The sequence below is a fragment of the Microcebus murinus genome, chromosome 14 (genome assembly GCF_040939455.1).
Source record: "Microcebus murinus isolate Inina chromosome 14, M.murinus_Inina_mat1.0, whole genome shotgun sequence".
Lineage (NCBI taxonomy): Eukaryota > Metazoa > Chordata > Mammalia > Primates > Cheirogaleidae > Microcebus > Microcebus murinus.
The window spans coordinates 33,579,783-33,598,208 of NC_134117.1; the positions used below are offsets into that span (position 1 = coordinate 33,579,783).

At 37.1% G+C, this 18,426-nt stretch overlaps 1 protein-coding gene across 3 annotated transcripts in view; it reads right to left on the minus strand.

The window, feature by feature from the left end:
* Nucleotides 1-1,075: 1,075 nt before the first annotated feature.
* RPP30 (ribonuclease P/MRP subunit p30) overlaps nt 1,076-18,426 on the minus strand; it is a 32,736-nt gene continuing 15,385 nt past the window's right edge. The window contains exons 7-12 of one of the 3 annotated variants that reach the window (XM_012765596.2): nt 11,260-11,376; nt 10,660-10,689; nt 10,204-10,241; nt 9,718-9,797; nt 5,965-6,063; nt 1,076-1,931 (exon numbers count right to left, since the gene is read on the minus strand). In XM_012765596.2, coding sequence (XP_012621050.1) covers nt 1,930-1,931; nt 5,965-6,063; nt 9,718-9,797; nt 10,204-10,241; nt 10,660-10,689; nt 11,260-11,376 — 366 coding nt within the window. In that variant the 3' untranslated portion in view covers nt 1,076-1,929. Of the gene's footprint in view, nt 1,932-1,988; nt 2,008-5,866; nt 6,064-9,717; nt 9,798-10,203; nt 10,242-10,659; nt 10,690-11,259; nt 11,377-18,426 lie in introns of those variants that run through there. The other 2 variants (XM_012765603.3, XM_012765586.2) reach the window with 2 other exon arrangements.

The following is an 18,426-nucleotide window of genomic DNA, read 5'->3' on the forward strand; positions in this document are numbered from 1 at the left end:
TCCTCAAGTACTCCCCCCAACCCCCAAAGAGCTGGGAGGGTAAAGGAGTGAAAAGTAAAGAGTTAAAAAGTTTTTTGAATAGGAGTGGCAAGAGGGAAAAGAAAATTAAAAATTTTGTGTTGCCACATATAAATATTTGCACTAATAAAGAGGTAGAGGGCATGAGAGACATTTGAATAAGACCAACTCTTAGTTAGCTCTGCTAATGGAAAAAATAAATACTTCAGGGGAAAAATTCCAAGTTTTTAATCACACAGTCAATTTCTATAAGTTCCTTGCCTTCCTTTGAAACAACTCTTTGCCCACAATCTTTTATCTTGCGTTTGCTCTCTTGGTGGGGGCCAGTGGAGAATCCTGGAAGTTGTTCTTGACCTTCTCCCACCTATCCCTTTCCATCAACCACCAAGTCCTGCCAAATGTACTACCTATGGTAGCCCTGTAATCTGTCCATGTCCTCCCATGCTAGGTGCCTCCCCGCTCGTTGAGATCACCTCACTTCTCTCTGGATTCCCAAACAGCCCTCCCTGGGCTCCCGGCCTCCAGGCTTGCTTACCTCCAGTCTGTTTTTCAAGTTGCAGACACAGTGATTTTTCTAAAATGCAAATCTGGTCAAGTCACTCTCCTCTTTCTATCCCTTCAATGGCTTCCCATTTCCCTCTGGATGAAATCAAAGCTCCTTAAAAAGTCTTATAAAAGCCTTAAAATCTGGCTGCTGTTAACTCTTTATTCTTGTCTCTTCTTACTTTCCTAGCCAAACTCTAAATTTCAACTCTACTGAATTTTTAGCTCCTTAAAAATCCCTGCACTTGCTTTTCTGTTTTCACACACTGTGCCAGCTCCCTGGCAGGCTCTCCTTCCCGCCCCAGCCCACCCCACTGCATTGCATAACTTCTCCTCCTCCCTCCCCCTTGGTCTAGCTGCATTTCCTCTGGGAAGCCATTCTGGAGCCATTAGATTTCGTTAGTTCCCCCCAAGTGTGCTCCCACTGTACTTCATTTTTTCCGGTTATAACATCTACTGTACTGTCCCCCACAATGAAAAAGTTTCCCCTCTCCTTTTGAACAAGCAATACTCATTAAACATTGAGCTGATATATTATAGAAATAACAAAGGAAGCAAACATCACCAGTAATCACAATGTCATGGTATCCATTCTGATTATTTCTGTGCACATTATGCATGGGTACTGTGTAGTTTTATAACTTTTTCAATCAAGCAACTTATTCTAGACGTCTTTATACATGGTATTGTTTTGTTTCAATGTGTAATGGATTATTTAATCCTGTCATTATTGTATATTTAGGTTGTTTCCATTTTCACATTTAGACATGATTGCAGTGAATATCCTTATCCATGTACCCTTTATACCTAACCAGTTATTTATGAAGAATAAATTTACAGAATTATCTATAAGGTCGATATCAAATTATATCCCCTTCCACAATACGTTACTGCCTTTCCCCACAACCTTCAAAATACTAGTCTTATAAATCTTTTTCTTTTATTTTTCAACCTGACCAACAAAACAAAGATATATTTTTGATGTTTTTCCCCTAGTGACAAGCAAGGTTCAGTATCTTTATGTTTACTGGACATTTTGTTTTTTGGATCAACTTATTTGCCCATTTTTTTATTCAGTCAAGCCCCCTGGAAGCAGCACTTGAAATGAGGATTCTTGTGCAAGTGATTCATTGAGAGGGAACAAGGGAAACAGAGCAGGGCAGAAGAAAAGAGGCAAAGTTGTGGCTTCAGGAGAAATCCATCCTCAGCCTAATCCCATGGGAGCTCAGGAGCATGAATTGCCCCACCGCGGTCAGAAGGTTGGGCTGTAATGTCCTGCATCAGTCACTGGCGATTGGCCAACCTCAGAGGGGACAAAACTTTCCAGGCATCTCTGTGTAAGGTGATTTCCATCAGTTCAGGATGACACTCTGGGGAAGGATGAAGATGAGCCATTAGAACTCAACTTCTGAGGCAACAAATATGCCTCCCTGGGAAAGGGGATCTCTGTGGACACAAACAGCATTTGTTATGTTGGGTATCTGCTTTTATAATTCCTTAAAAGCTGAGGATGTTAAACCTTTTTGGAATATGTATTGTAAATGTATTTTCCTAGTTGTTGTATTTTTCTAACATTTTTATAGAAACAAATTGATAAAACTTTATTCTCTGGCTTTGATGATCATGCTTAGGTCTATTCCAATCCAAAATTATTTTAAAAAATTAACCTACGTTTTTCTCTAGTATTGTGTACAAGTTGTGTATTGGGTGTCAGATAGGGATTTGACTTAGATTTTTCCTAAATAATATTAGTTGATACTTCAATAGTTATGTTAATATAATCAAATATAATCATGGGTACATGCTATATGATAGGCCCTACTGTAAGCCCTCTACAAATATTAATCTACTTAACCTTTGTGGTAATGTCACAGGTAAGGAGACTAGATGAAGTAAGGAACAGAGAGATTATGTAATTTGCTCAAGGTCACAGCTAGTAAGTACTGGTAAATTGGGATTTTAACGAATATACTTTGTCTTCTGTTTGTGCACTTACTGGCAGGTTGTACTGCCAATTAGTATTCCAATTAGATGAACAGTTGTTTCAATATAACTTACTAAACAATCCATTTTACAACTGGAGTGTGATCCTGGGATCTCTACTCTTTCAGTGATCTTTGGGAATTTCTGCACCAGTTTGTTCTAATTACGGTACTAGTTTTTGTCATACTCTGTAATATTCAGCGGTACAAGTCCCTCCTATGAGGTTTTCCTCTGAAATTTCCTAGGTATTCTCAAATTTATTCTCCAAAACCCAAACATATAAACAAGCAAAAACATCTATAAGCATTTTGATTTGGCATTTAGATTAATTTGAGAGATAATTTGACTTTTCCCTATATTCACTTCCGGTTTTCATTAAGAATTTTCTTCACAGAGGGCGCTACATATATTTTGGTAATCTATGTCTTGTGAATAGAGTCATCTTTTAAAATTGTATTTTAAAACAGGTTACTATTAATTAAAACTATTGGCTTTTGACTGGACGTGGTGGCTCATGCCTGTAATCCTAGCACTCTGGGAGGCCAAAGCAGGAGGATCGCTTGAGCTCAGGAGTTGAAGACCAGCTTGAGCAAGAGTGAGACCCCATCTCTACAAAAAACAGAAAAACTAGCCAGGTGTGGTGGCATGTGCCTGTAGTCCCAGCCACTTGGGAGGCTGAAGCAGGAGGATTACTCGAGCCGAGGTGTTTGAGGTTGCAGGGAGCTATGATGACACCACTGCACTCTAGACTGAGCAACAAGCAGAACTGTTTCAAACAACAAAAAAACCTATTGGGGCCGGGCGTGGTGGCTCACGCCTGTAATCCTAGCACTCTGGGAGGCTGAGGCAGGCAGATCGCTCAAGGTCAGGAGTTTGAGACCAGCCTGAGTAAGAGTGAGACTCTATCTCTACTAAAAATAGAAAGAAATTAATTGGCCAACTAAAAATATGTGTAGAAAAACTTAGCCGGTCATGGTGGCGCATGCCTGTAGTCTCAGCTAGTGGGGAGGCTGAGGCAGAAGGATTGATTGAGCCCAGGAGTTTGAGGTTGCTGTGAGCTAGGCTGACGCCATGGCATTCTAGCCCAGGCAACACAGTGAGACTCTGTCTCAAAAAAAAAAAAAACAACAAAAACCTATTAGTTTTTATGTATTTATCCATAACTGGCCACTTTGCTTAATTTTAGGTACTGTCATCTTGTAGCAATTACAATAAATCAGTCATTCATGTTCTGACAAAAGTAAATATCACAAGGAAACCTGCTCTACAAATAATTTTGCCTATTATAATATGAAAATCCTATTATATCTGATGCAATTGGAGCTAGTACATAGTTATAATTCATAAAGTAGATTAAGGTGGGGCATCATAAGAAATTGAACATACATCTCCTTAAACCTATGAGCTTAAAATATATAAACATATACTCTTAAAGGTCAAAGCCCCTTTTGGGGAACATAAATGCAGCGATGCAAGATCCCAAGCTGCCTTTCTTAAGTTCTGGTCCCTTTAAGGTAGAAAGAGAACTTATAACTTCAGTGAAACAACCTGAACAACCTGAGTGCAGAATTTCTATCAGAGCACCCCAAAATCTTAGCTGTCCTGCTCTTAGCTGTCCTATTTTGACAGTTCTTTTTAATGACTCACCTTTTCCAAACTTTTTCAAAGTATCCACTTAGTTTTCCTGGGAATTCTTTTTTGTCCCCATAGTTCACTAATTTTCATAATTTTTAAATTAACTTACATAATTTAAAATACTAAATACAACTGGCATAAACAGACTTGTGAAGAAACAGAGCTGAGTTTTGGTGAATCGGGTGGGGCGGAGGGAGCAGCACACTGGCATACGGGGATGCGCTGACTCTTGGTGCGCAGCCAGTTTACAGAGGGAACGGGGCAGGCGGCCCCACCACACTGGTCAAGAGGAAGCTAGTTGGAAATGCTTTATTTTTAAAACCAGCGTGCTTTGTTTGTATGTGTATATATGTATATGAACATATATATGTACATGTGCAATATTCTTTTATTTATATATTGCTAAGGGTTTTTATTGTCCTTTTTATAGTCTGGAGTGGATTTTAAATTTTATCAAATGTCTTTTTGGCATCTATTAAGAAGATTCTGGTTTCTCTTTTGACCTATTAATAATGTACACTGCATTAAAAAGAAATATCCTTATATTCCTGGAATAAATCTCACCTGGTCATGGTGTACTTTTTTTCCTTTTTTTGAGACAGAGTCTCTGTTGCCTGTGCTAGAGTGTCGTGGCATTAGCCTAGCTCACAGCAACCTCAGACTCCTGGGCTCATGCAGTCCTTCTGCCTCAGCCTCCCGAGTAGCTGGGACTACAGGCATGCACCACCATGCCTGGCTAATTTTTTCTATATATTTTTAGTTGGCCAATTAATTTCTTTCTTTTTTTTTGTAGAGATGGGGTCTCACTCTTGCTCAGGTTGAGTTCGAACTCCTGACCTTGAGCGATCCTCCCACCTTGGCTTTCCAGAGTGCTAGGTTTACGTGAGCCACCGCACCCAGCCAGTGTACTCTGTTTTAATGGTTTCCCTTTACCAATATTTTACTTATTCATAAGTAAAATTCCATGATGTTTTGGGGCCTTTATATCAATATAGCATAAATGTGGGTATTTAGGGGGGAAAAAAGGGCTACTTCTACCTAACATGATGATCCTGCCATTAAAAAAAAATCATTTCCAAAGTTGGTTGAGTCTAACACTTTGATATTTTTAATAGTTATTAGGAAAATCAGTATTAGGTTTTCAGGGGTTGCCAACTAAAAGCAAGGAATCTTATTCCAAAGACCTCATGGAGGTAGCAAGTAGCAAAGGAAGAGGTCAAGTGTCATTTTACGTGCACATCCCTTCTGCTTCCATAAATTTCATAGCAATTGCTTTTAGAAAGAATGCTGACTTGATGAATACATGAAAGAGAAGGTTAAAACAAGAATAGATCAACAATTAATAAAAGTCACCCCCAATATAAGTTTTAATAGTTACCCCAATAACTACTTTTTGAGTAGTAAGATTAAAAAATAAGCCGTGTATAAAAAGTAGAAAAGTATGAGTTTTTAAATGAATAAGAAACATTTTTAAAGAATCTCTTAAAACATTGAAATATCTTATTCAAGTATATCTGCTATTTATCACTTACAAAAAGGAGAGTCTCTGTTTTTCTCTTAAACTACATCTAAATTCATTAAACTGGCAGCCTTGTTTCTTTAATGCTTCACTAGGTTTTGTTTGTTGTTTTAATGGCTTGAATATAACACTTTTTATAGACTATCGATTTCTAGCTCCAAATGAAAACAGTAAATGTGAAGGTTTTATTTTTGTTGTGGCTGATGAACTATAAAAGAGAAGAAGGGAATGCTGACAAAGACTGGGGTATTCCTTTCAGCCCTCACACTTGGCTTTCTTGCAAGCTGGAAGAGAATCATCATCCCCTTCTGATGGCCGAGGTTTCTTCACTGTAGAAATGATTCCAAAAGCAGTTTTTCTAGTTTCTGTAAAAGAAGCAGGAAAACTATAGTGCTTGAAGTTAAGACATAATTTAAAATTAGGTGGTTTAACAAGCATCACCATATTACTTTGGCTTACAGCACTAGTAAGTGATAAATCATAATGAACTGCTATGGGTGCTGGTGCCATTAACATGTCGTTATTTTGTTTCCCAACATATACATATATCAGGATATTATTAACATCTAATTCATTCCTAAAGATTATCTCAAGGGTAAAGCTGCAGGGCAGTGTTATCTCTTAATGGTCTGTTCATGGCACCTTATGCAGTCAGAGCCCAAATCATAGACATCAGTGTAGCAAATGCTTTATGCATAGTAGAAAAACAAATCAAAAGAGCAAAGACAACAGTGAGTTGTATTGTTCCCATGGTGGAGTGTGTGCTTACTTCATTTTACAGCACATATTCTATCTCTCTCACTAGATCATCAATGTACCTTTGAAGAATCCATTATATTGCATTGTGGACACCCAGCAATGGCCTGGTTATATAACAGGTGTTCAATAAATACTTGCTGAGTGAATGAATAAAATCAAACTCATAAATATATCAATGCCTTATATTACTGATGATAATTAACAAAGAAAAATGGTGATTATTAGATGCTTAGATCATATTGGCAGCAGAGGTCAACTTAAATTTAGCCAACTTCTGCTAAAAAACCTACGAATAGGCCAGCCACTGTGCCATTTATATAGAGAGTATAAAGATGCCTTATATGCAGGTAATAGTTTCTGATCGAAAAAAAAAAAAGATGCCTATAGACAGTGCTTTTTCCCACAGTTCATGCATGGGATAAGCACATTAAGAGCAAATATAATAGGAATGTAGTCAGCCATAAGAATTAACCACCTGGATGAATCAATTAGGTATCATAAAAAGTTACCACAACTAGGAATAGGAAAAAAGGAAAAAAAGGAGAAGAAAGTATTCCTTTGAAAGGTAAGAAGAAACGAGGGAAGAGTATTTAGGGTATGGTATGACTGGTGTGAAAGAGTATGGAAAAATTGGGGGTAAATGAGGCTGGAAGAGTAGCTTATGAAAGACCATAGAGTCATGAAAGAGATTCAAACTTTGTCCTTAGGAAATGGAAAGAGATTATGGAGAAGGATCAAGATCCTCATTAACTACAAAGGAGGTAGAATCAAAAGAACCTGATGAACAGAAATTTAGTTAAGAATTATTTCTTATTTCAAGTAATAAAAGTAAAGTCAACTCTAAAGTGTTAAGCATTAACTTCCCATTTATCAGGATTTATTTACCAAGCCTACTAAATCTCTGCCAGTTATTTTAAAACACTGTAATTTATAAAAGGGATAAAACTGTTCTCGAGGTCATTCAAATGCCAACATAATGAAAGAACCTCAAAATAGAAATTGTCCATGATTTCCATTTCACTAAATGAAAAATTCTGCATTTATATCATTATGTTTCTGAGTAATAGTCTAAAACTCAGTTATTGAATAAAAATATAAAAATTGTGAAAACCAGAACTTTGTAATAAACCAAAATGTATTAGTTCCAAAATTATTTTAGTTCCATCTCAGAAATGTTCTATCTTTATCAATGAATATTTACTCCTTAATCTAAAATGACAGATTATAAACAACTGAAGGAGACTTTCATTATTACTTAAAGTAACTTTCAGTATCTTTTAAAAATAAACTCATTTTATATATATACAAAAAATTAGCCAGGCATGGTGGTGCATGCCTGCAGTCCCGCCTACTCAGGAGGCTGAGGCAGCAGGATTGCTTGAGCCCAGGAGATTGAGGTTGCTATGAGCCAGGCTGATGCCATGGTACTCACTCTAGCCTGGGCAACAAAGTGAGACTCTGTCTCAAAAATAAATGAATAAAATAAAAAATAACAATAAAAATAAATTCATTTTTTATAACAGCAAACAGATTTGTATAGGGCTTTACTTTATAAAGTGTTTTCATATATAATATTTCCTTTAATCATCTTGCCAAGGAAAATCTACAACTAGCTCTAAAGGAATTATCAGCAAGTGAACTATTTATTGTTCACAAAGAGTTAAAGCAGGCATCCCTAACAAGTCTATTTTGGTCCAGTGGTTGATGAAGGACACTGACCTTGTCAATCATAGGGCAAAGCCTCTGACCTTGAACCTCTTTCCTCTGTCATTTCCCCATAACCTCCTATGGATGGATTACTACTAGTCACTGGTTTGTAGAACCCCACAAAACCTAATTCTGATTCCCAGTGGCAAGCTTTCCAATAATGAAAGCCAGCTACTATGTGTCACACTGATCTCAATACCAACTAAAACCAGGGTAACTGTAATTTGTCATCTAGATTGGGATAGTTTTCAGAAAACAGAAGTGTCAATAATTTTATAGGAATAGCAGGTATAAACTAGGACTGTACTGGGCACATTGGGGTGAATGGTAATGCCATCTAAAGTCCACAGCCTTCTTTCATTAATAGTTTAGTGTCTATAAAAGCCTGACTTTATCATATGTTGAATAGTTGAGTTTTTTGAAGTCAAACGCAAAACTTCATGCTAATACAGTAAACAGTTCTCTCAAGTGGAAATCAGATCATTAAAATCCAGACACAACACATGAGCCCTCAGTAACCTAGCTATTCCTATGATAAATAACTTAGTCTATATGTAGCAACTTATTCTGAAGTTTAAAATTTATCTGGATGACATCAACTAAACTATTTCTTAAATACAACCAGTCCTAAAAACTACAAAGAGAATGAAGACAAAATAGCAAATAGCAGATCAAAACTTTAAGATTTTTGTTTTAATAAAACTAAATTTGCATTTTCCAAAGTTTTAGCATACTTCTAGTTGAGCTTTTATCATCTGATGAATAAAAAATTCAGTGAGTTCCAGCAGTGGAACTAAAGTGAAGATGTATCTATACAAAATGTAGGTAAACAATGTACAGTCTGTACATACTTGACTATGTAAACAAAAATGAGAAAAGAAACATTCAGAGTTGTAATAAATGCAAAAGTTAGTCAAGCTTTGTTGGGTTTTAAAAAATGCTGTGTTTGGACTGGCTCTAGAGTGGACAAAGTATCAATTTCTAAAAATGTTGTTTTTGTTTTCCTAATAATGATTTAACATATATTTTTGACGTATCAGTTCTCTAAAACAGAGATTTTCAACAGGGAAAGCATGCCCCTCTGGAAAGAAGGAGGAGTAAGGGAAATTAGAAGTGCCTACAAAATGTAATCAGGGAGCCTGGTGTGGTGGCACATGCTTGGAAGGTTGAGGTAGGAGAATCACTTGCATCCAAGAGTTTGATGCTACACTCCAGCCCAGGTGACAGAGCGAGACCCTGTCATTCATTCATTCATAAATAGATAAATAATAAAAGAAAAGATGTGGGCAGGGGCACAAATGTATAGTTTGAAAGAACTCATTCAATACTCATTTCTGTAATGCAGAAACTGTATTCATTCCACAAACTACAGAAAGGAAAGTCTAGAGTGAGGGTAAGAAAGCACCGATGGCTATGGTTAGAAGATTGAGAAAAGATGATTCCAAAGGAACTCTGCAGGATAGGATAGCAAAAATAGATATTGCTCAATTATTTGATAAAAATGACTTGCTTCTAATATGACCATTCAGTTTTTATTGGAAGAACTTGCTCACCTCCATGGAGAAGTGCTGCTCTGCAGTTGGTGGACACCGCAGCCTTGGCATCACTTTCAGACAGCCCAAACAGCAACCCTCTGGTGGGACCATTAAAGATTTCAACCCAGAATCAGCCAAGGACAAGAGACGAACACAAACATAACTGAAAATGCCAGCTAACCTGGTCTTGTTGAAAGACTAATTAATTCCATAGCAGTTCTTAGCCAAACTGGAATGTGCATCTGAGAAGAGACTCATTTAACTATAAACTTTTATCATATAAAGTCCCTCGTTCCCCCTTTTCTATCTCATGATTAATCCAAAAAAGAGGGATAAAGCTGTCTACAACCTGATGTAAATTGTTTTTGAAGTTATTAATTGGTAAACTTTTACCTTACAGTAAAAGGTTGAGAAAAATATCATGTGAAACTATACTGCTACTTCCTTCAAATTCCAAATTTCCTAAAAGAAAATTTCAACAACTTCTTACTCAGAAAAGGATACAAGTTTGCCACATCGTATGGTCCCCTTATTTCTAAAGACTAAAATAAACAAAAAATACATATGAGAAAAGGTACTCATAACATTTCAATGACTTAATGACTTTAAGGGTTAGGGCTTGTAGATTAATAAGATATTTAAGTATCCCAAAATAAGAAAGTTACCTATATAAATTTAAGTCCTTATAATTTTGATGAGTTTCATAAGTTTTTGAAAATATAAAATAACATTGAAAAGCATTTTGTAACAGTATAAAGGAAAAACTATTTATATGCAAAAATTTGAAGCCTAAAGAGAATGGAGAAAATTTTATACCTCACCAATTACAAAGAGCAAATCAATAAAGTAGAAAACATGCTGTAAACATTCATTACATTACTATTTTAATTTCTCCCCTAGAAACTCTGCAAAGTTTTCTAACTTGAAAGGTGAAAACAAAGTATTTCATGTTAGACTTACCCTTTCTGCAGCACTAGATATAATTACATTCTACAAAATAGAAAGTGATCAATATTAATCTTAGATAAATGTAAAAAAAAGCAATTGAAGAATCTCATAATACAAATAACCAGTAATCACATTTTAACATTTAAGGCTCAAATACCAACTTGTTTTATAGATAAGGTAAATAATTAAAGTGAAAAAATGAAATATCTCACATCAAACTAAGGCAGCTTATAAAAAGAAAGAGAATAAGCTTTCTAAACAAATCTTAGTGAAGAGGAATTAAGTTAAGAATTAGACTAAATGATCATATAACCTTAATTCAACTCACTGAGGACAAACATTTGTGATCCAGACTATTCTTTTCACAGTATGTAAATTGCAAAGTCCTTATCAAAAGATATAGGCTTTCAATACATCTTTTTCTCCCTTATACTATTTTCCCCTTGATATTTTTCCTTCCCTTAAAACTCGCAGAGCTCATTGAAATGGAAGAATTTGCTTCTGTGCCTTGAGAACTTTCTACTTTAAGGAAAAGAAATAAGTTTGACAATTCTAGTATATTAATAATAAACTGCCAGATATGAAAAATATCATAAAATTATAGAACTGTACCTTTCCTTTGCAGACCTGCATCAAATTGAGAGCATTGGAAATTGTGTACCTTCTCATTGTGGAGTCTTTGATAGCAGGGCTATAGACAAGTTCAAAGCCCAGGCCTCGGTCAATTGCCTTCACAGGAAATAAAGAAAATAAACTGTCAAAGATAAACACACACTGTCCTACTTAATTCTCACTGAAGTCCTCCCTCACCCCCTACTACCTACCTCCTACATGTCAAGGTACAGCTTTAAATAAAGACAGATCCACACACAAATAGCACTATCCACAAGGAGAAGAAAACATATCTGTGGCTCTATTTGATCAACCGAGTTTATCTTAGCTATGGGAAGCCTGACTTTATATAAACAGGAATTATCAAGAGGCTAAGGAGAGTGAAGTCCCAGTGTGGTGCCAGAATAGCTATTATTCTATGAACTATCAAAAGGAAAACAAAGATATATTCCCTACACTTAGGATAAACTGTATGCAAATCCAGTAAACCAAGTAATTTGACTCAAGAATGAACAAAGAGACAAGATACATAAAGCTGGACAAAGTCCAAAAAATGGGCATAAGAAGGCTTCTCAGGTAAGTCATTATTATACATAGATGTTGAATGAGAGAATAACAATAGCCATGGTTAACTGAGTGTTGACTGCATGCCAGGCACTGTGCTAAGAGTCTTATGTATATGTTTAGCCCTTATAATACCTTTATATGAGGCACTGCAGCAGGCTGTTAATTGTCCAGGAATGGTTTCTGGTTTCTCTCCTTTTTCCTTAGTGACGTAGCCCCTGATTTTTGGCTGGACTTATGTTTATCCAGCACAAAAGATAGAAGAAGCTTGGGCCCTTGATGATTCTGTTCAGCTCACTGTACAAGCTTGGCCTTTTTCATGAGAAAAAGAAACTTCATTCTTACTTAATGTACTCTTATTACATAGAGATCCATAGGTAAAAAAGCCTGGAAGAAGTGGAAATGGAATTGAAATCGACCACCACACTATTCAGCTTCCCTGATGAGTGCCTCAATAGCTTCTTCCCTTCATAATGGACATGTTTAAAGCTCACTGTGTGCAAAGGCTGAGATGGTTCCTCCTTTCTAAGAGCTTACAGGTTAGTGGGGGAGACCATCAAATAACCACACAAAAATATAAAACTTCAACTGTGGTAAGTGCTTTTAAGGAGAAGTTCGGGAGTGAGGGAGGAAGAAATTAAGCAGTTAAATAGTATGGAAGGTGCACTTTCAGAGAGAAGGAAGAGCATATGAAAGGCTCTGGGGTTGGAACATGGAAGCATGTAGAGAAGGTCCAAGGCTGGAGAAGAACAAACAAAGCAGAGCCCTAAGGTGGGAGATGAGGCCCAAGAGGATGAGAAGGGCCAGCTGTGCAGAGCCGGTAACAGCAAGGGGAAACATCTGGAGGATGTTAACTTGGTGGTGATAAGCAGACTTGCAAGTGCAAAAACCAACTGGTTGCAGTAGGCTTTTGAATGAATAAAAGGATGACAGGCACAGTCCAGGCAGTATGGTGCAAGTCTCTGCCTGGCAAATGAGTTTCTGTTACACAGAGGATGAGCTGGGACTGGTCCAACTGGGACTGCTGGGGTTTACTCCTGAGCAGTTTACAGGGAATGGAGAAACTTGTCTTCTTCTAGAACCGGCAGTCCACCTTGATTTAATTCAGGTGTACCTCAAAGGTCCCTCTACCTTCCCTTCCTGAACACAGATTTCCTTTCTTCCAACCCCCAAACATCCCTTTCCTTTTCCTCTGGCCTTAAGGCTCCCAGATTTTATTTTAGATTTTCCTATATATCTGATTCTAGTTTAGTTGGAATTTAAATGCTATTTTCCCCTTGCAACCTTCCTCCTCTCCCATATTTTGACAACCTTTCCCCACCTCTAATTCTTTATCGTGTGTTGATTATTTCTGGAAACGACATTTGTTATGATACTCTTTCTGCCATAGTTAAATGTATACCTCATTTTCTTTAGTTAGTTCATATACTTCTTGAGAGCTGGTATCATGACACCTTCTAACACAAAACTGCCTTTTACACAAAAAGTGTGTAATATATTTACATTTTGAGTGAATAAATAATAGCTCGGGGAAAAGAGGTCATGTGATAATGATGTTCACTATGGATTATCTATCATAGAAGGAAACACAATAGACTTGGCTAACTGAAATTCATAGATAAATGAAAACATCTCCTTGGCTATTTCTTTTACAAAAACTACTATAATTAACTGAAGAGGCTGACTTACAAGTTATAGAACCACAACACAAGGCAGTACAATGAAGAAGAGGAGGAATAAAAGATGTGAATGATATATAGGGTTTGATGACCAGATCCCAAAACATTTCTAATTGACTGAATCTAAACTTCTAAAACCTTTTGGGGACCAGATCAAAATAAAAACTCCTTTTGGTGGAGTGGGGGTGGGGGGAAGAAGGGGGAAAAAGGACATAATTATCAGCTTAACTATTTTTTAAGAAAAAATTTCTGATTTTGATCTTGGTACATTAATCAAGCTCCCTTTAAAACTAAGAGAATTCTAGAAAAAGAAAAATTATAAAGATAATGTGCTACTACTGGAAGTTATGGTGAATATTTCTTTCATAACATCTTATTTTTAAATTTTTAGAGATAAAATAGACACTCATTACTTGGGCTCCTGCTTCTAAGACCATTTTAATGCAAACTGCCTTACACTTAGCAAATGATTGTTCATAAAAGCCTCTTCATAATAGTGCCTGCCTGATTGGCTTTTGTTCACATGTCTGACCAAAGGTTCTGGCATGGGTGGATAGAGCAGATTTCTTTACTAATGAGAAATAACAGTCAAAAGGATGCTACCAAGGGCAGGTGTGTGATACTTGAATCCAGAGATACTGGCAATAAAATTCCAAGTACTAAGCAAAGCTAGAGAAGGAAGAGAATGGGGAATTGATTACTGGGACAATGTAGTCATTCCCCATTAATTTCATAAAAATTAGCTCTTTATTGGATTCAAATGGGTGACACCCTTTTGATGTATCATTATTTATGATAGGTAATTTATTCACAAGATTCATAAATCAAAGCAACATAAGGAAACAATAAAAAGTCTTACTTGTATCTCTGATCCCATCTGCCCCACCTCTCCTCCCATAGTAACTTTTATTAATTTCCTGTGTCTTCTTCCAGAATTTCTTCATACAAATATAAGCAAATATGAATATATATTATTTCTCCTCTTTCTTACCCAAAAGGTAGTCTGCTACAATCTTGTCCTGACTTGAAAGCTTTTCCATGTCAGCTCATAACTTTCTCGTTCCGTTTTATAGCTGCATAGCATTATGCTGTAGAGCAGGCGTCCTGAAACTACGGCCCGTGGGCCACATGCAGGTGTTTTTGCCCATTTGTTTTTTTTTTACTTCAAAATAAGATATGTGCAGTATTTAGGAATTTATTCATAGGTTTTTTTAAACTATAGTCCAGCCCTCCAATGGTCTGAGGGACAGTGAACTGGCCCACTGTTTAAAAAGTTTGAGGACCCCTGCTGTAGAGGTACAGCATATATTTAACCAAACCTCTACTGATTGACTTTGGGTTGTTTCAATGTATCTGTAGAATCAACACTAAAGTGGGATTGCTGGGCATTATGGGTTGAATTGTGACCCTAACCATAAAATATATGTTAGAGTCCTAACCCTCAGTACCTTAAAAGACAACCATATTTGGAAATAGGGTCACTGCAGATGTAATTAGTTAAGATGAGGCCATACTAAAATAAGGTAGGCCCCTAATTCAGTATGACTGATACCCTTATAAGATGGCCACGTGAAAACACAGAGACACACAAGGAGAATGCACTGCGAAGGCAAAGGCAGAGATTGGAGTTATTTAGCTGCAAATCAAGGATTACCAAAGATTGCTGGAAAATCACCAAAAACTAAAAAAAAATGGTAAAGGATTCCACTATAGGTTTTAGAGGAACGTGACCATGCTGAAACCTTGATTTCAGACTTTTGGCCTCCAGAATTGTGAAGCAACACATTTCTGTTGTGTTAAGCCAGTAAATGTATTTGTAATTTTAATACTTGTTGCCAAATTACCCCCCCATAGGGATTGTTCCAATTTATCAGCAAAGTATTAATATGGGAATACCTGCTTTCCCACAGCCTTACTACAGAGTGTATCACTAATTACATAGGTTATTTCGATGTGAATTTCTCTTATTATTGTGAATTCAAGCATCTTTTCATATGTTTAAGGACTCCGTATTTTCCTTCTTGTATAATGTCTTTCATATTCTTAATTCATTTTTTTTATTGTTCATCTGTTTTTTTTAACTTACCAATTTCTAGGAGCTCTTTATATATTACAGGGATTAGCCTTTTTGTCTATGACATCAGTGAATATATTTCCACCAGCTTGTCATTTATCTTTTAACTTTATTTCTGGTGGTTTTTTCTTTTTTCATTTTGGTGGCTACACAGAAAATTTTGATACTGGCAAGTTTGGCGGTACTGATGCAAGCACTGAATCGACAAGTACTTAATACATTTAGGTTCGAGTGTGATGAAAAATAAAGTTTCTAGAGCACTCACACCCAAATCAAGTATACATAGCATGACTCCTAGAACTACCTCACTGCTTTAGACATTATTTACTAGACATCTTTCAGTGGGCACAAACAGGACCACAAAGATCAGGGTTAAAGAAGATGCTGAAGGGAAAACCTCAGAAGAGTGTGAAACATACATGGCCTGAAAATAACTCAATAAACCTGAAGTCATTATTGAATGGAAATAATATTGAAATGGAAACAAACAAACAAAAATTAAAGGGAAGGTAAAGATATGTGCTGTTTTAAGAAAATCTTCTTCTCAAAACTTGAATTCATAAAGCTCATGTTTTATAATATGAAATTATTCTGTGCTCAACAAAGAGTTCTGCTATAAAGTAACTTTAAATAGCATTTCCCAGAAGGAAATGGCAGTAGATTTGGAATGAAAGCTTGAGTACAAATCCCTAATCAAGCCTTTGAGAGAGACATTTAACTGTGTGAGCCACAAACTACCTAAGACTCAATTCTATTACCTACATATGGAGATAATTAACATCTACTCCACCCCAAAGCTGGTGGGCCACAGCAGGTGTGAAAGTGCTTAAACTATAAAATGCTAAATAATTAGAAGTCATTTGATTATCCAAGAAGAGGAATGGAATTCAATTCTTTAGGAATGCATCTGTCACAAAATGGAGTTGTGATTACCATACAAGATACTTAAGACTCCAAAAGAGGTTTATAGGAGATTTTAGAGGAAATTGCATAATTGAAATTATGGTGCCTTAAGCATGTGGTGAAGGGTAACAAAAGGGATGAGAGCTGTAAGTCATAGAAATGGAGTGTTTTGGTATGCTCAGAGCCCTCTTTCATAATCCCAAATTTCTGAGCTGATAATTCTCACATGGCTTCTGACCTACAGGTAAAAGACTAACTACCTAATACTCCTGCTTTAACACAACAAAAAAAGAGGCCTGGCTGGGCGTGGTGGCTCACGCCTGTAATCCTAGCACTCTGGTAGATGAGGTGGGTGGATTGCTCGAAGTCAGGAGTTCGAAACCAGCCTGAGCAAGAGTGAGACCCCCATCTCTACTATAAATAGAAAGAAATTAATTGGCCAACTAATATATATAGAAAAAATTAGCCGGGCATGGTGGCGCATGCCTGTAGTCCCAGCTACTCGGGAGGCTGAGGCAGCAGGATTGCTTGAGCCCAGGAGTTTGAGGTTGCTGTGAGCTAGGCTGACGCCACGGCACTCACTCTAGCCTGGGCAACAAAGTGAGACTCTGTCTCAAAAAAAAAAAAAGAGGCCCAAACACTAACCAAATTAAGATCTATGCTGTTTTCTCATGTGCCCGATAAAGCGATCCCTATAAAGCAAACCTTGGACTTCTGAAGGCCAAAGACAAGTTTATGCTCAAAGCCAAGGGAGCATGCAAGGACCAAGACTTAAGACGGAACTGTTACCTATGCTCACTTCATGTGTTGTGCTTTCACAGCGAATATTTTTCCATACTTTAATGCAGACACATAGCTCCATATCCAGATTAGATATCATGTTACAAATAATACATACATACCTATACAACAACTATTGCTTACCATGGAAGACAAGCTAGATACCTCTATGTTTCCAGCGTTCTCTCAGTAAAAAATAGGTAAATAAATTAATAGGACATTTTCTGCTTCCTGACCAATTTATCTGCAACCTACTTCTATACTAGATGAAGACTAAAAATAATCTGTGCAGCCTTTCTTCCATTCCATCATCCAGTTTTTATTAAACAACATATGTAAAGTGTTCACACCAGATTTTTTTCTAAAAGCAGACACTGTGTTAAGCTGCATATCCCTCTCACTTGTCAAATTTTTACTTTTCAGAATTCTTAAACTGGAAAATGGAGGAATTAAGCCAGAAATATCCATGAGACAACAGCAGCTTTCCTGAACTTCCAGATGGAATCAGGGGGTGGGCTGTCCTAGTGCCATTCCTCTCCTAAGGCCGCCCCAGTGCCCCACTTCCCTCACTGCATGTGCTTCCGGCCCAACACTGACATCTAGCTAATGACTAATGACCAGTAGGATTTGGCTGGGCTCCCCAAGCTGTACCTTGACATGCTAAGCTTAACATTTACTCATTCAATTAACAATTTTTTAGGGAGGACTCATAAGCAAGATATTGGGATAATTTACAAAAGGACATGATACAATTGGTGCTCTCTAGAAGTTTATAATCTGGTTTGAACAGTAAGACACGTTCATAAGAAATCCACTTAAAGCCCTCTACAAAACAGCCACTGGGAATCTTACCATTGTCCTGGGATATGAGGAATTATGTGCTGGGCATTGCTGTCCATTCCATGGACTTGGCCTTAGCATCACATGCCACTATCTCCTCCCAACCAAGGACACAGTATCAAATGTGGGCTTATCAGGCAAAGACATCTAGAAAATGGCCTTCCTAGTTCATTAAGATGAAGAAAAAGGTGAAAAAGTTGTAAGTTTAACAGCAATTTGCAGAGTGGCTGCACTGCCTAACTGTGGGAGTTCTACTTAGAACCAGGATTGGCAGTTGGAGCCTGACACAATGCTTAGGCAAGACAGAGATTGCTTCCTCTGGAGAGG